Source organism: Phlebotomus papatasi, chromosome 1 (genome assembly GCF_024763615.1).
Source record: "Phlebotomus papatasi isolate M1 chromosome 1, Ppap_2.1, whole genome shotgun sequence".
NCBI lineage: Eukaryota > Metazoa > Arthropoda > Insecta > Diptera > Psychodidae > Phlebotomus > Phlebotomus papatasi.
The window spans coordinates 4,733,042-4,756,399 of NC_077222.1; the positions used below are offsets into that span (position 1 = coordinate 4,733,042).

Here is a 23,358-nt window from a genome sequence, read left to right on the forward strand (position 1 = left end):
TTTCGACAAATACCTACAGCATTTTGCTGAAAATGCTTATTTTGTTTTTAGCCATTATCTAGCTCAGTCAGCCATTTTGAAAATGCTCATTTCCTAGTGGTCAATTACTTTTTAGTCAGCCATTTTAAAAATGCTCATTTCTTGCTAAAATTCAAAAAAAATATATATAAAGGACATTGGGCAAAAATATATGGGAGTTGGTCTATGTGGCGGCCACAGATGGGATTAGGCGCATTTTATAGGTAATGGTGTAGGATGAAAAACTACCGAAAAAATATTATTTTGATATCGAATTACTCAACATCAGCTAAAGGAATCTTCATAAAATTCGGTATAGGGTCAATGTATAACTTCAGCTATTTATCCATGGATACTACTCCCTCCCCCCATCCCTCCTTCCAGTAGCCCCCATACAAATTGTGGACTTTTTTCATGTTAACTTTCCTCTGAGAAGAAGTAGAAAGCTGAAACTTGGTATGGAATCAAGGTTTATGAAAGGTTCCTTAACCATGTATATAGGCTTCTCACCCTCCACTCCTTCTTGTAGCCCCCATACAAAATAATGACCTTTTCCTCTATAACTCCTCTGTGAAAAGAAGTAGAAATCAGAAACTTGCCATAGGATCAAGGGCAATGGAAGGCTCTTAAACCATGTATATATGTTTCCCCACGCCACTCCTTCCAGCGGTCCCCATACAAATTGAGGCCTTTTTCAACTATAACTCTTCTCGGAGAAAAGGTAGAAAGCTGAAACTCGGTATGGGAACAAGGTTTATGGAAGGCTATTAAGTCATATAAAATCTGATTACGATTTAAAAAATAAATAAATAAATCAGAGTTAGAAAAATAAGTCAAAATATATGTAATAAAAGTCTACTGAAATCGATGAATACAATGGGGCCATATCTCTGTCTATAACACATTAAAAGTATCAGACATAGGGTAAGTGTGCCAAATTTCGGCATAGTTGCATATAAGCACCGAAGTCCTCACTTTGAAATGCAATATTCCTTTTCGGGAGGGTTGTGTGGAACCTTAAACACTAGCTTATCATCTTTGTTTTCTTTAAATTACTTCCTAAAATATTGAAAAATTAATATTAATATGAACATTGCTTTGCGTAGTATTCCGGCCACTTTGAGTGAAATATCGGCCACCTTTTTTGACCACCTTTTGTGACGCAACGGATAGAAAATTTCAAAACGTCAAACGGAACGAGTTTAACATTTAGTTTAATACGTTTATATGACCCACAAGCCCTGAGATCTTCCGTGTAATTTGTCCTGAAGACCTGACGAGAGACGCATCTCGAAATTACGCGCAGATTCCCGTAGCAATTTGCCCTTCCTAAACTCTTCCAAGGCCTTTTCCACATCATCATTTTCATAGAAGCGATGGTTTTTTTCTCTGAACATTGTAGAACTCAGAAATTGAAAAAAGAAACACAAAATGAATAAGAAATTTAGGAAAGCAAAAGATGTTGCCGGAATAGGCAACACTACCTCACCGGAGAGACGCTCACAAAGTATATACATTTTTACGCATAATACAGGATCCAGCTGGGAAATTTCACCCGAAATTTAAAGATTTATTCACCATTAACATAAACAGAAACAGAAACAATCTTTAATGAAAACTAATCAATTTTCATGAAAAACACCGAAGGAAAACCTCTTGCACTTTAACACAAATCGTAAGACTGCTAGAGACACAATCGATCTGTCACATTTTTTGTAAGACTCTTTCCACTCTGAGTTTTTACAACGCAATTTAAATTCAAATTATACCTAAAATTTAACGGTCCTTGTGTTAATACATCCTAAAATGAATCAATATTTGAAAGCAAAATGAATTCATTGACTATTCGAAGATAACATACATAATTTTAATTAATTTATTTCCATGGCCGAAATTACACTCAAAGTGGCCGAAATTAGAAGCTAACCGAAATTTGGCACACTTCCCCTACACATTATAAGATCATTGAAATCGGTTCAATAGTTTACAACAATAATTTAAAGAGTTTAAATAATTACAACAATTTACCAAGCGAACTAAAAAATTCAAATGAAGATGTTCAATTTAAGAAGTTATTGATAGAAGCGCTTTAGGTGAAATCACCAGGGAATCGGCAGCAATAACGAAAAAAATGAATTGTATAGTCTTAATATAAAATCTATGGATTTGTAAGACACTAAGTGTAACAATAAATTGAATTGAATTGAATAGTTTCGAAATTTAACACATTTTTTTGTTAATTGGAACCTTTGAACCTTGCGGTCAACTTGTGAACTTATCTATACCGTCATTTTGTAGGATTTTTCGAGACCTTTCGATTGAGTATTCATTGATTAAATTCGGTTGATAAATTTCTGAGATATAAGGTTTTTAAGTTTTGACTTTGAACCCTCATGTTTCAATGTCCTCCTACTCATTTTATGCATTGTAAAGACATGTGCTTTATGTCTATTTCCAGAATATGTTGTCATTTACTACATTTGATGTTGCAATTTATGTATTTCCTTAAAAACAGACAGAATAAATGCGAACATTTCGTATAAGAGATTATTTTTCTTCTACAAAAATAGTTTTTTTGCTGCAAAACTTTTCCACCATGGTTTAGAACTTTGGTCCCGGAACAAAAGCTGTTACATAGTTAAACATTTCTATTAAATATTAGTTAGCTTATTATCAATTATTAATAATTATGTGATAATTATGTGCAAGTCTCTTAGGAAAAGTAAAAGAAATTCACATTTTTCGAAGGCGTATACGTTCGAAGGGAGAGTACTTTCCCCTATATGAACTGGATAAATATTTATAAACTGAATAATTATACGAAATAGGCAAAAGTTGTTACCTATACCATGGCCTATTCAATGATATTAAGTCTCATTAGTGGTCGCAACATAGACCACTTTTGCCCAGTGTCCTTTATTGAGTTCTGCTAAATGTGAATTGCTTTCCTCAAAAAAATATTTGGGTTACACAATTTCAGATATGAGAAGAGCCAGGCGGAAGTTAGACGACTGCAGGAGCTAGAAACGTATACTCGTGAGTCGCGTCGTTCGAAGGAGGAGAACGAGCGTCTACGAGATAAGTTGGACAAAGCTATGAAAGAGCTGGAAACTATTCGTGGAAAGTCTCAGTACGAAGAGGAGACCTTCCAGAAAATCCGAGAAAAGCTCGAACAGAGGGAAAATGAGACGCAGATTGTCGAGGCAAAATTGCACGAGGCCACGTTGCAGCTGGAGCTATCGAAACAGGAAGTGGCCAAGTTGATTTCCAACCAGGACAAACAGAGGAGCGAACTGGAGAGAGCACATATCGAGTGTGAGAAGATTCGCGATAAACATGACAAGCTCATCAAGGAGGTTGAACGCATGAGAACTCATCCTAACGCCATCTCACCATCGATGATGCCCACCCTTACAGCTGCAGACAAGGGAGAGGTTGATCGGCTGCGGGATCGTTTGGAGAAAGCCCTCCAGAGTCGAGATGCCACAGAAATGGAAGCCGGAAGGTTGGCTAAGGAGCTAGAAAAAGCCCAAATGCACCTGGCTAAGCAACAAGAAGCTGCTGAAGCTACAAGGATTGAGTTTGAAAGGATGTCAGCGGAATTGGGACGCGTGCATGAGCGTCTGGAGCGTGCAGAGGCTGAAAAGGAATCCCTTCGTCAGTCAGCCCGTATGTTCGAAAAACAGAACATGCAAACTAACCAGATTGAGAAGAATATCATGAAAATGGAAGCTGATGCTAAGCAATTGACAGTGGAGAGGGACCAATTGGTGATGCAGTTGGAAAAGAGTCAGGACATGCTGATGAATTTCCAGCAGGAACTCAATGCCACGGAGCAGGAGCTCCAGAGGCAGCGTGAAGAGAATAGACGCCTTATTGGCGCCATGAAGGGCCAACCACCAAGTTCACAGGAAATGCAAGCCCTGAAGCAAGAGATTGCCATCCTCAAGCAGCGCCTTCAGGAAACTGGCGCTCGTGGGGATAATGAGCTAGAGCAGTGGCGTAAAGTTGTGGAACAGGAGAAGATTCGAGCTGATGAGGCTGAGAAGATAGCCACGGAACTTCACAAGAGGGTTCAGGTAGGTCTTATTTAAAACCTGATTTTTTTAGTACATGTCTGTTCTAATGTGCTTCTACGTAATCAGAGAGCAAACTATTGAAATCATACTCACGCTTCATATTATAAAGAAGTAATTATACAAAATGATTTGAATCTGCTGGGTGTGCGAGTGGATTTCCCTCGGCCACTAAAGCAAACCTGTGCTCGTTAAAAGTCGTGTAATATCGGAAATTTTGTGTTTATAACAGAGGCGTGCAAGAACCGTTTAAAACCGAAAAAACGTCAAATGAAACATGTACGTCGATGGTCAAAAAGCTACCTGAATAAACTTATTTTGACGTTTATTCGGTTTCAAATGGTTCTTGCACACCTCTGGTTTATACAGTAGAGTCTCTTAAATCTGAATCTCTCAAATTCGAACGCCGTTTGGATTCAAAATGTCAATTGTGAGGTTATGTTAGAAAGTTCGTATTCCTTGGTGAATGAAAATCATATTTATGTGCTTCTTTCTGAATGTTTACGTACATTATGATCGTATAAAATGAAATGGAAGTATGTTATCACTAAGACTTATGAGAAAGTACGGGAATTTAATTCAAAGTACAATTTAATCTCACACAAATTTCGTTAGTTTTGAAAAAATCGTTCGAATTTGGGAGGTGAGAAATGTCAAAAATACCCCCCGAGCGTTCGAATTTAGAAGACTCTACTGTAATTTTAATGCAAATTACAGATAGCTATACTGGTAGCACTAATCCCGCTCATTCACGGTGCCATGATAAATATTTTTGCGCCAAAAAAACATAACAGACACAAAAACTCATCGTCGGTTGCGTCTACCTCTGTCGTATCTGCATTTGTTTTGTATCTGCATTCGGTACAAGCTACAATACAGACGTTCCCTGTTGCGTGAAATGCTGACACAAAAGAAATGCAGATACGACAGAGGTAGACGCAACCGACGTCATATAGAAAGAAATTGTCTTCTTGATATCTTTGTCGGAAGACGGATAGTTGTTCACTACACACCCTTTTACTTGAATCTTGCAGAAATACAAAGAAATTAAATGCAAATATCACTTCAAATGGAAAGTTCGTAAATCGCGCGGAATTCAACTGTGCACAGTAAAAAAAATTACAAGGATAATCATTGGTTTGCTTTTTTACCACGATTATTCCTGTAAAGTTACACAAATTATGTAATTCAGCAAAACGTGTAATTTAAAAATATGTAATTTAAATTTTATGTAATTGTAAACCGTGTAATCAACTGGGAATGATTACACAGTTGTGTACATTTTCTTACATATTTCGTGTAAAATTACACAGTTTTTAAATAAAATGTGTACAAATTACACAAATGTGTATCAGTACACACGATTACATATTTAATGTAAAATTTGCAATGAAATGGTAAAGTAGCCAAAAGGTTTTTACAGTGTGAGAGATGGATAGAGACATAAATAACTCACTTGGCAAGCGTCTAGCGGCGCTGCGGTTGCAAAAAATCTCTGAAATGCGACAAAAGATTTTCTTCTCTATCTTATCCTTATTAGCAGGTCGTGTCCCTTCTTGTGATATGTACTTTTGCATTCTTTATTAATCAAACTAGTGCTGTACAAAAGGGTTTTTCTCAAACTCATCCTGAATTTTGGGACAGCTCAAAAAAATATGAGTCTTCCAGCTCAAAATTTCATTCCAATGTTTTTGTTGTAATATCGACAATTATTCACAATTAACCCAATTAACTGTATTCAAATAAATTATTAAAAGGATTTTCTTGTGAAAATGACTTAACTCTAATGAATTAAACAATTTTCACATTAAAAAACTTCTCATTTTCTCAACGTGAATTTTCGAGGCATTTCGAAGAATGCCAGAAGGCACCACCAAATTAACTTCGGCTTTTCTTTTAGCTTAGGTCTGCTCTAAAGAGCTGACGGGTGCGAAAACGATTTCAATAATTTGCTCACAGTTTTCTCTGTGATGGTCTCTGTCACGACTATTTTTCTTTTCTCCGTGCCGTGTTCTAAAACCACCAAACAGTCGTGACAGGAACCAATACAGAGAAAAGTCGATAACGCAGAAGCTTAGAACAGCCATGCACTAAAACCGTTTTTGATTTTTTATTCAGATGCTAGAGAAGCAATTGCAGCAGCAAATGAACCAAATGGCCAATATTCAGAAGCAACAGGCTCAGCAAAACGCACAAGTGTCCAGTCAGGAGGTGGAGCAAATGCGCAAAGACCTCCAGACGGCCACAGTAGAGAGAGATAGGTTCCAAGCTCAGCTCGAAATGCTCGTCCAGGAATTGGAGAAGAGCCAGGTTACAAGTTCTCAAACTCTTGTAATCACATTCACATTCTCTTTATCAAACTTACCGAAAAAATTGATCATTATCTTTTCTGTTTTTTTTTTTAGGAACTTTTTTAAAATTACTTCTTGAGTTCTGATTATGTAGTCCTTTTGATTTAGCTTAATTTTTTTATTTTCTGGCAAAAATAAATCATATTCATAGTTGTGTGTTTATTTTAAGAGCAATATTTTTTTCTGTTATTAATTTTATGGAGCTCTAAATTGCACAGAAATGAGAACAATGTTGCGGAGTTTTTTTGAAATGAGGACAGTAAGTTGTAATGTCCTAGTTCAAAAATCTCATTCTGTGCTTTTTATGACTCTGTGCGTTATTTTCTCGATGGCAAACGATCAAATGGAACACCAAGAGACTGATTTATTAATGCGGGAAAACGTTGAATTTCAGTTGGATTTGCACGAGGCAAACAAGAAATTGCAGTCAATGCAGCAGAACAATGTCCAGAAGGGCGCTCCTGTGGATGAGGCCCAGAGGAAGCAACTGGAAGCCCAGGCTCGTCAGATAGAGGAGACTAAGAAACAGATTGAAGCTCAGGTGAAGACAATTGAGAATGAGCGTCGTCTGCTTGAGGAGCAACGTAAAACTGTCGAGAGCAAACGCAAGGAAGTTGAGGAGAAGGAGAAGAATCTGGCTGAGTTTGATAGGCAGCTGAAGAAGCGCAAGGAACAAATGGATCAACTGGAGAAGTCACTGCAGAAGGCAGGTGGAACTGCAGCAGCTGCCGGTGAGCTCAACAAAAAGTTAACAGAAACCCAACGACAATTGGACGCAATCACCAAGCAATTCGAAGAGGCGAAGGAGGAGGCAAAGAGAGCAGCAACGGAGACAGAGAGACTCCTTCAGCTAGTGGCCATGAGCCAAGAGGAGCAGAATGCCAAGGAAAAAACCATTATGGAACTACAGCAGTAAGTTATTCCTTTCACTTTTCCATGTTATTAAACTAGGACGTTTTTGAATAAGACCTTTTCTGCCCTACATAATTCAGAAGTGGGATTGCACTTGAATTCGCTGAACCGATTTAAATTTAGCAAAAATCCAGAAATTATCATGAAGACAGTTTAATTTTGTTAATATTTTAACATTTTACCTCCAACAGAGCCCTCAAGAATGCCCAAGTTAAGAGTCACCACGCACAGCAGCAGCTTGAGGAGCAACGAAAGAAAGAGGAGGTAAGCCATAAATCTCAATTCTAATCAAACTTTAACCACAAATTGCATTTTGCACTCCTAATTAACAATTCCTACTAACAAAATTATCTTTCTCACCTGCACACTTGGATTATTCTCAATAAAGGCTGGACCGGCTGGTTTTCTCAAGAGCTTTTTCTAAATTAACCCAAAAAACAAATTATAACACAAGAGAAAAAAAAACAGATATTAATCAAGTGCATAAAGAGTATTAAACTAAAAAAAATCATCATACCAAATACTTAAAAAAATAGCCCTAATTGATATTAATCTAACTGAAACGTATCTCTAAAAAAAATTATAATAAACAAACTTGCGATGAACTTTTCATCAAATTTTTAATATTAAAACACCAAAAAAAATTAATTAAAAAAAGAATTGATTGTGGAGTAAATAACCAAAAAAAAATAACCGACCAAAGATTTGAAATATCTTCTCCTAAGCGTTTTACTGAGAGATTCAACAGAGATCTTTTAATATTTCATCGAAGAAATGTCCTAAATTAAAAAAAAAAATAGTGTAAATAACTAGAAAATTTTGGCGGAATTTGCCGCTGAAGAAGCTGCCATTAGTTTTCTTTTGCTCCTGCTCCACACAAAGAGAGCGAAATTGTAAAGAAAATTTTTGAAAATCTCTACAACAGAGTTCATTGTTGAATTTGGTCTTTGGGAAACTTGAGAGGCTCCTCGGTGAGATTGCCAAGGAAGCAAGTCAGGAAGTGACTGGTGAAAAGGAAGAGAGTCTCTGTGATGACCAAGTGGCCATCGAGCGACACTTTGGTCAATTGGAAAGGTGGCTGCGAGAAGCTAGGAATTGGAAAAATCGCGTAGTAGAATTGGAAGATGCCCTGAGACAGAGTGTTTTGATTGTCAGCGAGCGAGAAAAGGATTTCTTCGCGCTCGAAGAAACCAAGAGGCAATTGACTGAAAAGGTAACATAAATTACCCAAAAATCTTGCGCCTTAATTCTACTTACCCTCATTTTCCAATTGCAGTTAAATAAATTTGAGCAGCGGATTGCATCGTTGCAGAATGCTAAGTTCCTCCGGTGCAAGTGGTGTCAGATGTTGACGAAGCGTTTGGAGCTTTTGAATGAGAAATTTCACATTTTACTGCAAGAGAAACGATCGAGGCTGCAAGAGCTCACAAATATTAGGTGAGTTTCCAAAAACCTTAAAAACAGAAAAGAGAAAACTATTAAAAGACATCAGCTCTGGAAAATGCGACCACTTTTAGTGTAAATTTTTCCCTGTTTCCGTACACATTTCACGAGATATCTCCGAAATTACGTAGGTTGTCAATTTGGGGTTTTCGGTTGCCAATTCCATATTAAATTGGCATTTATTTTGTTTTTGTATTTTTTGCTAATTCATTCCACTATGAAAGAAAACACCGAATAAACTCCAAAGTTTTTTCGGCACGTTAAACACATATAAGAAACATAGGAAACGTCATGCCCCTGAAAATCACCATAAAACATTCAATAACAATTTGATAAGTACAAAATCCTTTAATTCAAATCGACACTGTCTAAAGCTGTCTATACATTAGGAGAAAATTTCATCAATATTTGCAATAAATATTTAATATTGATGAAAATTGCCTACACATTAGCAAAACATATGGACATGAATTTGGATTATTGAAGAAAATTTGTCTAATGTGGAGGCAATTTCTTCAATATTCGTTTCAATATGGATGACTTTTCTTCCATATTGTCTTTCAATATTGTTTACCCCTACACATTGAGACAAATATCATCAATATTATTCTTCCATAATATTATTGAAGTGGAATATGGAAGAAATTGTCGATATCAAGTTCATTAGATATTTTCTTCAATATATTAATTTTCGTTTTCACGCAAATTCGAATATTTTGTGTTGCAGAATATTCGAAAAATGTTATTTGTCGATTTTGGTGCAAGTTCAAAAAGAAAAAAAGTGTGTTTCAGGGAATGTGACTTCCTAGTGGAATTTACCCCAGTTTTGGTGAAAGTTTTTGTTCAGATATAAATTGGGGGTAAATTGAGAATCTGGACATGAATTGAGGCTTCTGAGACAAAGCAGATCTCAATCCCAGCATCCAGCTGGAGAACAGATCAAGATAAAGAATTGAATTGGGATGGAAGTGAGACATTCTATTGCATTAGCAGGTCCCGTGAGTTTTTTAGTTGGAACACAACCCGTGGATCTCTTCAATATAAACCTGAACACTGGCTGACAGACAAGGAAAATATCAAGGAATAGATAAGGCGCGAGATCTTATCAAGCAAAGAGACTGAGAGCCACAGTTGAAGTGACACAATATTGGAAAAAAGAAAGAGATTTTTGTTTATTTTTTTGTTAATTTTATTTTTTTAATAAAAAAATTTTAAATAAAAAAGTCTTCACAATTTTATACATACAATAATTTTTTGTTTCACTGAGATTTTTCTGTACTTCTGGAGCAGAGTCGTATCCATAATCTGACTGCAACTCCCTTCTGTGAATCTCAGGAAGAGCTTCTGAGTGTATCCATGAACCTTTGGGCAGCAGAAGCACTTACAAGTCAGAACAGTCCCTGCTTGTGAATATATATAATCCAACAGCCGGATATGAGGGTCCCTCAACTTCTAAATGAAGAGAATGTTTATTGGATGTGGAACTAAAGACATCCGGATGTATTTAAACCACCAACTGTTGGATCCTGCATCCCACTGGCACTTTCTACAGTGTTATCAGGGACAACTTCGCAGTCTTTGCATCATCAGGGTGATCAAGGATAACTTCTCAGCCGAGGCTGGACTCACAGCAGCCACATGTCCCTCAGATGCTTCATCAGGGAAAAACTTCGCGTTTTTTCATCATCAGGACGATGTGGGCTAACTTCTCAGCCGACACTGAACTCGCAGCATCCACCCGTCCGGCTCCGGCAGCTGCTGTCAGATTGTTACAATCTTCGGTTTTCAGCACTTCAATACCTCCATCAAGGAAACTGAGCACAGCTAGCAAATCCCTCCTGCTGCTGAATTTTCCTGCTGCTGTACACTTTTCAGAAATTTATTTTGAGCAAAGTTTGAGGTTATGTTTTATGTCTCGAAGTTCTGAAAAACTTTATTGTCGTCCGGATATGTGTCGGATCATTTTGGAAATTGGAATATGGTATTAAATAACTCTACAGTGATGCACAAGAGGTTTACTACCATTAATTAAAAAAAAAACGAGTGAAAACTTCTAGTAAAACTTGGTTGAATCCCACTACAAAAAACATCTCTCGAAAACACTTCTCCTTCGCACTTTTGGACAATTTTCCACTAATATTCACTAAACACTATCTCAATGAACTTCAACAAACACTTTCTACGCTTTTCCAGCAGCCAAATAATAAATTTTCACGAAAAATAATCTCAAGCCGCAAGAAAACTTGAGAGATGACACGAACTGTCAATATTGAAACGTATTAGTTCCTGTGTGGAGGCATTTTCTTCAATAATTCTCTTCAATAATTGAAGCTTTTTATCAATAGTATTATTGAAGGGCCACTCATCCATATTTTTCCTAGTGTATAGACAGCTTAAGCTATTCATGACTTTCCAATTTTCCGTTTGCCAAGAATACTTCAACATTTTGAAATAACTCTTAATTTTACTGACCATATTTGCCGAAATACTGCCTAGTCTGATATATAGTCTTTATCAAGAATTGAATTAAATTACATTTTCTTGGTAGTCATAATATTATTCTAACCTCCATGCGTTTATCGCCATCTTAGTTTATACCAATCCCCATTTTAAAACGTTAGCAAAATCTTTCCTAACTACACAGTAAAAACTTATGCACACTGACCAAAATATTGGTACAAATTTTTTTTGGAACATTTGTTTTAGAACAAATATGTATCTCGAGAAGATATTTCTTGGTTCTAATATTTTTTCTTTATGATTTTGTTAGGAAATATAGTGACAATTGCGTTAAAGTTTTCTTTTAAAACCGTTTTAATGCCGTGGAATATTTACAAATTTCAGTTGTTATCGTTTTATACAAATTTGTTCCTAATGGTGTCTACATACTAGAAGCAATTTTCATCAAAAAATGCTTTTTAAAAAAAAAAATCTGACGCTTCTGCTTATAAGGATAGGGGAGATTTTCTTTAAAAATGCATTTTTTTTAAAGAAATTGCTCCTAGTGTGTAAAGGCCTTAAAAGTTGAAACCGAATATAGACATTTTGTTCCCATTATCGGGAACAAATTTGTGTAATTTAAAAGATTTCATCCGTTTTGTCTAACAGTTAATGTCTATACTTCAGTCGAGATGGATTTTGGTGGCAAAAGTTCAGAAAGTACTTTAAATAAAAGGAAACTTAACAGTGTTTTATAAAAAAAGGGGTGGCAAAGCGTCCCAGGCTTCTCCAAAATTGTTTTAAAAGTAAATAGAACTGATTTTCGGATAAAAATTAGTTATCGGCTATGAACCTGTTCATTACCGGTTCAGAACCGATTGGAACCGATGCAGTTTTATAGGAAATTCCAAGAATTTTCCAACGACCCCAAACATGACCCCATTCCTTGATCTCTCTAGTGCCTTTTTAACCTTTGACCTTGAAAAACCGTTATTAGGAATGATTCAACGGACAGACGGACGGACAAACAGCGTGACGACATTTCTCAGAAACGCCTAGATTTGTAAACAAAAGTGGTCTCTGGGGGATGGAAGGTGGAAATTTCGGGGTGTGAAAAAATCGAGGGATTATATACTCCTCTCTCCGTGGAGTTCGAGCAGTAAAATACATTACAAAATCGTATGTGATTGCTGGCAGCGGGAGGGGAACAGTATATCCAGGGAATCTCGACTTAAAAACAAAGTGAAACCATAAAAATATGATAGTTCAAAAATGCCACAAATTTGGCGTCCTCCTCGCTTCGATGGTGACTTTTGGAACAAATTCATTACTAATATTGAGTATCTTTTTGTTTCTCCTAGAAGGCACAAATTTGTTCCAAAAATTCGGGTATCCGTGGACGAGCTAATTTTTGGAACAAATATGTGCCGAAATGTTGTACCTTGCGTAGAATCTCTCGAAAAATTGAGCTTAAATTATTTTTTGATGGCAAGAACGCCTCTAGCGTTTTTTTGACAAATAAGACATGTTCTAGAAACTATTAAAAGTTTGCAAATATTTATAAGCAACTAAAATTATCAAGAATTTTCAGATAAAGCCTGGGAAATGAATATTAACAAAAAGTTTTTCAAGCATATTCTTAGATGTATTATGCGTTTACCTTGAAAATTTCACAGTTTATTTATAGGTTAGGTTAGTCTATTACAGATATGACAGATATTCTAATATTCGTTATACTTTCAGAAGATTAGACAATTTTTCGTTAGTTTTTAATACATTTCACACAAGTATATCAGCCAATATACCTTTGCCTAAGGACAGTGAAATTAACTATTTTCCATACACAGAAATTTCCGTTTCTCCCAGCAAACGAACCTAATAATTTCCCAGACCACAGAAATTTCCTTTTGTTTCAAAAAGCGAAACTAATAATTTCTTAGAACACAGAAAACTTCCCTTTGCTCCAGTTAGCGGAACTAATAATTTCCCAGACCACAGAAAATTTCCCTTTGCTCCAGTAAGTGCAAGTAATGTTTTCCCAAAACACGGAAAATTTAATTTCGCTTCTAAAAGCGAAACTAATAATTTCCCAGACCACAGAATATTTCCTTTTGACCTGCCTTAACAGGATCAACAAACGAAACTAATAATTTCCCAGAGCACAGAAATTTCCTTTTGCTCCAGCAAGTAAAACTAATAATTTCCCAGACCACAGAATATTTCCTTTTGACCTGCCTTAACAGGATCAACAAACGAAACTAATAATTTCCTAGATCACAGAAAATTTCCCCTTGATCCAGCAAGTAAAACTAATAATTTCCCAGAGCACAGAAAATTTCCTTTTGCTCCAGCAAACAGAACTAATCATTTCTCAGAACACAAAAATTTCCCTTTTCCCTGTCTTAACAGGATTAACAAACGAAACTGATAATATCCCAGAGCACAGAAAATTTCCCATTGCTCCAGCAAGTGAAACTAATAATTTCCCAGAGCACCGAAAATTTCCCTTTGCCTTAACAGGGCAAACTAATAATTTTCCAAAATATGGAAAATTTCACTTCGGACCTACAAACGCAACGAACGCAACTAATAGTTTATTTTCCAAAACATAGAGGATAAACTTCATGAAACCATAATTCACATCCGTTTATCTTTTTCGAAAAACTCTGGCGCACCTCTAATTAGTCTGAACTAAATTGAATTTAGTGTGATGTTTGAATGAAGAAGAAGAGCGTGGAAAAAACTGGATAGACAAATGTGAAATGTGTGAGAAAGAACGAGATATGAATTTTGATTTCTTGAATTTTTTCTGACTTCAAAAATATTATGGAACCATCTTCTAGATAAAAAAATCATAAAATCAAAATTTCCATCCCCTTCTGAGATCTATTTCGTTTATCCATCCAAATGATAAAAAGGTATATCGTTTTTAAATCTCCATTCATTTAACAAATCTTTGACAAAATGTTTATCATGTGGTTTGGTAATTGGTGAAATGACAAACTTGTTTGATGAAATTCATCTTCTTTCTCCAACCTTTTGTTATCTTTTGTACCAATCTTTTTTTGACAAAATATTAGTAAAGTCAAAATGTCGATTTGTTGGAAAATACCAACAACGTGTAGTTTTTTTATAGATCTTTAAAATATGAATGCATACGTTATTAAATCAAATTATTTTTTCAAGTTATTAATTTATTGACATACTCTTTCGCACTAAAATTCAAATTGATTTTTTGTGATGTTCTCGAGAAGAAGAAGAAGAGTAGGAAAGAGTGAGATAGACTTATTCGATACTTTTAAGAATGAAAGGGATGGGAATATTGATTTAAGGAAATTTTGATGATGTGTCAGAAGAATTTGCATTGCTTTTCTGACCAAGAGATTTTCCTACAGACTAAATTTATTAGAATAATAATTTTAAATTTCAGACAAGAGGCGATAGAGTTGGCGATCTCAGAGAAGGACGCCAAAATCGCTCAGCTGGAAGTTTCTGGTGCTAAGACACAGGAGCAAATTGAGTCTTTAGATCAATTACGTAGTGATAGGAATAAATTGAACAATCGCTTAAAAGTAGAGGTAAGAGAATTTCATCAATAATTTCCCAACAATTTTCCTCTATAACTAAATATTTGTTCTTTTCTTTTCAGTGTGAAAATTCTTTGAGTTTGTTAATAGAATGTAGTTCCTTTGAGGAAGAGCTTTCCAATTTATTCTTTATCGAGGTGAGTGTTTCAAGCTTGAAAGTTTAAAAAAAAGAGAATAATTTGATTGGACATAAAAAAAAATATCTTCAATTTCACCTGTAGGATCCAATTTACGATGATTTTGGACTAGAAGACAGAAACACGAATATTGAAACTTCGTGTTGAATTCCAAAAAGGAAAATGAAATCCGTTCAAAAGAAAATCCCTTCTAGCGCTCCATGTGCAATTTATTCCACGTTTATAGGAAAAGAAACAAATAGTGAAAAACTTTGAGCAAAAAAAAATACTCATCTTAATCGACAGAAAGATAAGTAGAAAAAAAAATCACGATGATTTCTATATAGAGCAGTAGAGAAAATTTCGTCACTTCTTTCAACAAACAAAAATCATTGAACATCTTTCTCATATTTTTCACATGAAAAGCATTTCCTTCAAAAACAACAAATCAATCATTAGAGATGAAGAAAACTCTACACTATCATTGAATGTACAAAAAGACACATTCTCGTCATTTTTATTCTCTGATTTCTGGTAGAAGAAAATGTATTTAATATTTTTGTTGTTCTTTTTTTGTTTTTATTGAAGAGAATGTTAGTTTTTTGAATAAACAATCATGTAGCATGAATAAAATTCATTATATATATTTTTTATCATATTTAAAAAAAAGAGTGAACAAATGATTGTTGTGCAAATAATAAAAATCAACCATCATTCTTTATCATTCCTCCAATCATATCATGAATATTTTGTGCATCTTCAGAAGAATTTTGATGTGTAAAATTCCTGCCTCCCCCTAACCCCACTCAGTAAATCCTCCTCTTCGAGATGACATCATTCTAAAACCCTCCTGAATAATCTTAATATACAAATTGTCTTTACATCAAGAATTTAAGTCGTATAAAATAGTTCTATTTATGTAAAGAAAAAAAACCAAAGAAAATATTTAAAAGAAAAACCTTTAAATTATATTGAATTGTAAAACCAATTATCAGTATTATTGTGACAAGGAAGAAAACGGTTAATAAAAAAAAATCCAGAGAGAATTATAGTTATGTCGTACCTTGAGAGAAGAATTATAAAAAAAAAACGAATGAAGTGTTTTTTGGAAAAGAACTAATTTGTTAAAAAACGGAGAGCAAACACACACAGAAAAAATTGAAATGCAAAAAGGAAGAGCATGAAGACACATTATAGACAATAATTCAAAAAAAAAGGATACTTTAAATAGCCATCACAGAGCGTTGTAATATTTGTTGATAAAATATTTAAAACGATGTGGAAGTGAATAGCAAAAAGAAAATTGCTGCTGCAAAAACATCATAAATAAATTGTAAATATTTGTGAATGGTAAATGTTTGTGATTTTATGTTTTCCGTGTAACTTTTTCATACTATATTAGTTTTTTCTTTTGAAATCTGTTACTAAAGTATTTCCACATCGTCTGAAGTACTTTCCGCAGAAATCTTGCTAAGAATTGTATTAAAACAGAAATAAATTGTAAGACTCTTCGTAAAACACGTGATTAAATTTAAAAAGGGACAGATAATCCTAACCGGCTTATGTAGGTGAGATTCTTAACGTGAGCTAACTCGGAGTGCATGCAAATTCGATTTAGAGCTGAAGTTGGGAGACGCCATTCAGTTATCTTGAATAAAATTCGTGAAATTATACAAATTTTGTATTTAAACCAAAATATCAAGGATTTGGATGAACTGACAGAAAAGTGTTATATGGGTGAAATGTAGACCAGAATGTTCTCTATAATTTTTCCATAGAACATGATCTCATTGATTACTCAGAAGCCAAGATAATCGAGGTTTTTTGTTTCTTAACTCGTTTTTTCATCCAGAGTTCCCCAAGTAGTCATTTGTTGAACTTCAACTAAATCAAAGAATTGTTGTATTTTGCGGGACTTTCCATTTAAAACCCTATTTTAAGTGTCTTGGTGGAGTAGAGACAGTCAAATTGGCATCTGAGTGATTTCAAAGCGTTATTATTGGAAAAATCAATTTTTTCACACTTAAACGGCAAAATCGGAGTGATAGCGTAGTCTGAGCGGAAAATGATGTATGGACGAAATGTAGAGACAAATGTCCTCTACAATTATGTCGAAGTAATCATCAAAATCGGTTCAGCGACAGTCGAGATAAGTGAGGTTATGTGATATTGAAATTGGTTTTTCGACTGTGGTGCCCCTGGTGTTGGTCCCACGAAGTTCAAATGTTCTAGAAAGTTGTAGTATTTGGTGAGATCTTTCGTTTAAGCCCTCATTCATCAAAATCGGTCACATAGAACCGGAGATATGATTTTTTAAATTTTGTGAACTTTGACCCCTCATATCTCCGGTTCTATTGAAACCACAGCGCACATACGCACCATTTTGGAAACGTCCTAGACTGGACTACAACATACTAAAATTTCATTAACTTGCACAATGCCGTTTTTGAGAAAAGTGACTTTGAATTTCGATGAATTTTGACGCTATCACAGCGCCACCTGTGGTGACTTTTTGAACTTCCATCTGAAAGTGCTCATCGAGACGAAACCAAAAAGGTAAAATTTAGGTCGCTATGTTAATTAGAACCGGAGATAGAGGCCGGTCAATGTTCGAACTTTGACCCCTTATAGCTCGGGTCAGGGGTTATGGATCGACTTAAGGTTTTTTTTGTTTGATAGGTATAATCAACGGCTACAACATACTAAAATTTCAGCCCGATTGCATAAGGAATTTTTGAGTTATTTAACTTTTAAGATTTAAAAATTTTCTTTTTAATAATAGCGCCCCTAGCGGTGGTTTTATGAACTTGCGATGTTAGAAGAGGAAGTGGCATTTCACGAGAGCTTTCCAAAAAGCCCTCATTTTTTAAATTCTGACAATTAGAACCAGAGTTATGGCCATTTTAAGAAATTTTTTTTGGACCCTTATAGCTCGGGTCAGGGGGGTCGAGGGACCTTAAGTTTGGTATTGATGGAAAGCTCTAAGGCCCAGCTATAACATACTAAAATTTGAGCCCGCTCGATGCCATAGGGCTGGAGCTATTGAGAAAACAAAAAAAGGGGGGTCTTCAAAATGGCGGAAGGAGGGGTGGGGGGTGGGGGGTCAATGCACCATGTTGCAATTTTCATACGATATTTAACCTTTTCCGAAAACCGCAAGTCGATATCTTTTTTAGTTTAGGAGCTATTAAGCTCCAAAGAGCGGCCGGACGGCCGGCCGGCCGGACGGACGGCCGGCCGGGAACGTAACTTAGCCCCCCATATATTCGTGATCAGGAAGTGGCGAAACACATTTTGGCCAAGTTTGAGCGCGATCGGAGGACATGAAATTTTGTTAGGATTATAGTAGGTGAGATTGTTAAGAATCTCACCTAATATTTCTGTCTGTTCCATTTTAATTCATCTAAAAGCCCATTTAAAAACACGATTTATCGGATATTCGCTGCGTTTTGAATTATTAACTTATGCATTCATATTTTAAAGTTCCATTAAAAAAACTACACGTTGTTGGTATTTTCCAAAAAGAGGACATTTTGATTTTACAAATCTCTTGTCCTAAGAAGATTGGTACAAAAGAAGACAAAAGGTTGGTAAAAGAACATGAATTTCATCAAAAAAGTTTGTCATTTCACCAATTACCAAACCACCCCATAGAAAGCGGAATAGGAAAAACAAGCGAAAAAGTCCTCGGAATTTTCTTGTATCTTTCCTTGAAAAATTCCATAGGAATTTTTGATAATATATTCCAAGGAAATTCCCATGGATTTATAGAGGATTTTTCTGTGGAATACTTCCATGGAAATATTTGTGGATTTATGTGGATTTTTCCACATAAATAAAATGGAGGAAAAATGAAGTTGTCACATGCATCTCATTCTTTTATTTCCGAATATTAAAGAAATAGCAAAGATAATGAGGATTTTAATATGTTTTACTAAACCAGATGTTGCGTGGAGTTCCGCGGAATTTAACTCTGGAATTCCAGTGGATCTCACTTGAAATTCCATGGAGAACCATGATTCCAATGGAATTTCCGACTTCAAATTCCAAGGAAAATTTGCTGGAATTTTAACGTCAAATTTTGCGAATTATTGCAATTTGGGTGCTAGTTTTCCACTAGAATTTCCGCGGAATTTTGTTATGGGAACCATTTCATTTGCAAGACTTCCAAGAAAAATAGTGGAAAAAATCAGGGAAAACTCTACGGAATGATTGCGGAATTTTCCATAGGATTTCTCCAGCTTATCCCGTATGGGATTTGCGTTTGATTTTCCATATAAATGTTCCGTGGAGTTCCGCGGAATTTAACGCTGGAAATCCAGTGGATCGTACTTGAAATTCCATTTAGAGCCATGATTCAAATGGAATTTCCGACTTTAAATTCCAAGGAATATTCGCTGGAATTTTAACGTTAAATTTTGCGAATTATTGCAATTTGGGCGCTAGTTTTCCACTGGAATTTCCGTGGAATTTTGTTATGGGAACCATTTCATTTGCTAGACTTCCAAAAAAATAGTGGAAAAATCATGGAAAACCCTACGGAATGATTGTAGAATTTTTCATAGAATTTCCTCAGCTTATTCCGCAGACGATTTACGTTTGATTTTCCATATAAATGTTGCGTGGAGTTCCGCGGAATTTAACTCTGGAATTCCAGTGGATAGTACTTGAAATTCCATGGAAAGCTATGATTCCAATGGAATTTCCGACTCCAAATTCCAAGGAAAATTTTCTGGAATTTCATCGTCAAATTTTGCGAATTATTGAAATTTGGGCGCTAGCTTTCCACTGGAATTTCCGTGGAATTTTGTTATGGGAACCATTTCATTTGCTAGACTTCCAAGAATAATAGTGGAAAAAACCATGGAAAACCCTACGGAATGATTGTAGAATTTTCCATAGGATTTCTCCAGCTAATCCCGCGGATGATTCACGTTTGATTTTCCATATAAATGTTCCGTGGGGTTCCACGGAATTTAACGCTGGAATTCCAGTTGATCGTACTTGAAATTCCATGGAGAGCCATGATTCCAATGGAATTTCCGACTTCAAATTCCAAGGAAAATTCGCTGGAATTTTAACGTCAAATTCCGCGGATTATTGAAATTTGGACGCTAGTTTTCCACTGGAATTTTGTTATGAGAACCATTTCATTTGCTAGACTTCCAAAAAAAATAGTGGAAAAAACCATGGAAACCCCTACGGAATAATTGTGGAATTTTCCATAGGATTTCCCCAGCTTATTTCGCGGACGATTCACGTTTGATTTTCCATATAAATATTCCGTGGAGTTCCACGGAATTTAACGCTGGAGTTCCAGTGGATCGTACTTGAAATTCCATGGAATTCTCAATGAAATTTCCGACTCCAAATTTCAAGGTAAATTTGCAGGAATTTTAGAGTCAAATTCCGCGGATTGTTGAAATTTGGACGCTAGTTTTCCACTGGAATTTCCGTGGTATTTTGCTATGGGGAACATCACAAAACATTTTGTCAAAGATTTATTAAATGGGTGTAGATTTAAAAACGACATACCTTTTTGTTATTTGTTATTAAATATTTGTTGAAATTTTGCTGAAAAAGTAAAATCGTCAAACAAATAACTTTTATTGAACAAGAGTGTTTGTTATTTTTAATTTTACGTCCCAAATTGAACTGTATCTCATAATCTTTGACGAACTTTTATCTTCAAAAGAGTCCAAAAGAAAAATTTTCGCGAAAAGAGGAGATCAATCTTATTTGAAATTGTCTGGAAGAAAACTTTTGTCAGTTAACAAGAAAAATTTGTTAAGAGCATATTCTTCCATAAAGAATATGGAAAAGGTTTGTTAAACCGGCGTCCAATTGGATCTCGTTAAAAGTTTGTCAAAAGGTTGTTTTTCTTTCAATATTTCAACAAAAGTTTTGTTAAATTGCTGAATAATGTCTTTCTGACAAAATTCTGACAAGATCCATATGTTCGCTTAACAATTTTTTCAGAGTACCAAACCACATGACAAAACATCTTGTTAAAGGTTTGTTAAACGGATGTGGATTTAAAAATGACATACTTTCTTGTTATTTGTTTAAAGATATTTGTTAAATTTTTATGAATAAGTAAAATACCAAACAAATAACCTTTTTTGAACAAGATTTTTAGTTGTTTTAAATTTTACATCTACAATTGAATTGTTTTTGACAAACTTTTACGAACATTTCTTTTCAAAGTCGTCTGAAAGAAAAGTGTTTCGTCAGTCTTATTTGAAAGTACTCTGAAAAAATGTTTTTTTTCAACGGACAAATAGATTTTGTTAAAATTTTGTCAAAAGGATGTTATTTACTAATTTTACAAAACATTTCCCTATATTTTGTATGGAAAAAACATCTTTTTTTACAAACTTTTGAGAAAATCCAGTTGGCCGCCGATTTGATAAAACTTTTCCATATTCTGTATGAAAGAACGTCTTTTCCACAAACTTTCTCGTTAATTTGACAAAACATTTCTTTCAGAGTAGCGATAGGTTGACTAATTTGTTTTCCTTTGAATTAGCAAACTTTTGGTAAAAAGTTATGGAATGTTTGACTAAATCATGATGACTTACAATTTAACGTTCTTACGTCAAGATTTTGTAAATAATTGGTTATTTCTTCAATATCATCCTTATGCTCAGCGCACAATAACTTATGTTTGTAAACAAGTTTTCAAAATTCCCTATGAGAGTGAGCGAGATGACTAGATCTAGATATCACTCACTCTCACTGAAATGTCAAAAACATGTTTACATAATAAAAGTTATTGTGCGTTGGGCATTATTCTAACAACATTGACTGTACTGCCATCTTGTCTTTTATTTACTTAAATAACAAACTATTTTGTTAAAAACAAATTAATATGAAAGCGTAGTAAATTTAAACATCGATTTACCAACCTTTTGTAATTTTTCATTCCGAATTTTTAATAAACGTTTTACAAAACTAAACTCAAACTAGCTAAATTATCATAAAATTGTTGACTATTCAATATTTAAAGAAATATTACAATTAACCAAAAATAAAATAGACAGTTGTAAAAACTATCATATTTCTAGTAAATTGAATTTTTTTTTGAGTTTAAAACACATTAAAATTCTCCAAATATTAATTTTTATCATTATTTTGATTGATAGAATTGTCAAAATACGACAAAACCCAGAATTATGCCCAGCGCACAATAACATTTGTTTTTTAAACATGTTTTAAAGATTTCAATTAGAGTAAATTAAACCTAGATCTAGTCATCTTGCTCTCTCTCAGCCAATTTTGAAAACATATTTACAAATAAAAATTATTGTTCGTTGAGCATTATGCCCAACGCACAATAACTTTTGTTTTGTAAACATGTTTTTGACATTTTAGTAAGAGTGAGTGAGATCTCAATCTAGGCATCTCGCTCACTCTCATATGTAATTTTGAAAACATGTTTACAAACAAAAATTATTGTGCGCTGGGCATTATGCCCAATGCACAATAACTTTTGTTTAGTAAACATGTTTTTGACATTTCAATGAGAGTGAATGATACCGAGATCTAGTCATCTTGCTTACTCTCATATGAAATTTTGAAAACATGTTTACAAACAAAATTCATTGTGCGTTGGGCATTATATGTCAAATTTCTTTGTGTAAAGTCGAAATAGAACGCTTTTTGGAAATTACCATGACAAAATACTACACAAAGATTATTGTTTATAAATTTTTGATTTTTTTACAATCACTTTCATGCGAAATTTCACTTGTACACATCCCAAAAAGATCCAGTAAATTTCTTTGGAAACAATCCTTGAAGCAACCATGACAGAATGATTGAAAAAAGTGTGTTAATTGTGTGAAGAGAAAATCTTGTTAATGTTGTAATTGTTGACTTTAACAATGAAGAATAATATCATCAAATTTAAAAAAAAAAAAACTGAAAATAGACGCGCATTTAATTTTTCCTCGACTTCTTAGGTTATTATCTCAATTCAAATAAAAACCAATATTTAGATCATAAAAAAAATATAAAGTAAATTTACTTAAAAAAAAGTGAAGATAATTAGGATTACAAGTAGATTTAAGATAGAACAAATTTTGTTGAATGTTATTAGCAAAAGAAACACGCAAAAGCATTTGAAACAAATGTGAATCCTGTTCAAAATAGTTTATTTTTTAACTTGTTAAAATTAATTTTGCAGAAATTTTATTTAATTCTTGTACATTTTTCCTCCTGCCCTCGTCATTTTGAAAGTAAGGGGACAACATGGTAGAAGATTTTCTTTTAGTATTTAATAGTGAGAAAATAAACCAAGTATATTTAAAAGAAAAAACTCTAATTAAGGGTACGTCTTAAAGAATTAATTCGACCAAATGTTATTAGTATGGAGAAGTGTGGTATGAAGAATAAAAACTATCCATCAATATGG

At 34.5% G+C, this 23,358-nt stretch overlaps 2 protein-coding genes across 18 annotated transcripts in view; both read left to right on the top strand.

The window, feature by feature from the left end:
* Window positions 1-7,892, top strand: part of LOC129798489 (ELKS/Rab6-interacting/CAST family member 1) — a 71,834-nt gene extending 63,942 nt beyond the window's left edge. For 9 of the 17 annotated variants that reach the window (XM_055841648.1, XM_055841663.1, XM_055841652.1 and 6 more), the window contains 5 exons: window positions 2,999-4,097; window positions 6,213-6,425; window positions 6,840-7,357; window positions 7,549-7,621; window positions 7,746-7,892. In XM_055841648.1, the coding sequence (XP_055697623.1) occupies window positions 2,999-4,097; window positions 6,213-6,425; window positions 6,840-7,357; window positions 7,549-7,621; window positions 7,746-7,781 (1,939 nt within the window). In that variant the 3' untranslated portion in view covers window positions 7,782-7,892. The remainder of the gene's footprint in view (window positions 1-2,998; window positions 4,098-6,212; window positions 6,426-6,839; window positions 7,358-7,548; window positions 7,622-7,745) is intronic. The other 8 variants (XM_055841651.1, XM_055841664.1, XM_055841657.1 and 5 more) reach the window with 1 other exon arrangement.
* Window positions 7,893-7,969: 77 nt separating this feature from the next.
* On the top strand, window positions 7,970-15,166 carry LOC129798525 (uncharacterized). Its single transcript, XM_055841727.1, has 5 exons — window positions 7,970-8,570; window positions 8,634-8,794; window positions 14,670-14,817; window positions 14,889-14,963; window positions 15,048-15,166. The coding sequence occupies exons 2-5, from the start codon at window positions 8,703-8,705 to the stop codon at window positions 15,108-15,110; spliced, it is 378 nt and encodes a 125-aa protein (XP_055697702.1). The 5' UTR covers window positions 7,970-8,570; window positions 8,634-8,702; the 3' UTR covers window positions 15,111-15,166.
* The last annotated feature ends 8,192 nt before the right edge of the window (window positions 15,167-23,358 follow it).

Coding starts and splice junctions, on each gene's coding strand:
- LOC129798525 (XM_055841727.1), top strand. CDS start 8,703: ATGTTGACGAAGCGTTTGGAGCTTTTGAATGAGAAATTTCACATTTTA. Junction 8,795..14,669: donor CAAGAGCTCACAAATATTAG/GTGAGTTTCCAA, acceptor TTTAAATTTCAG/ACAAGAGGCGATAGAGTTGG. Junction 14,964..15,047: donor CCAATTTATTCTTTATCGAG/GTGAGTGTTTCA, acceptor TTTCACCTGTAG/GATCCAATTTACGATGATTT.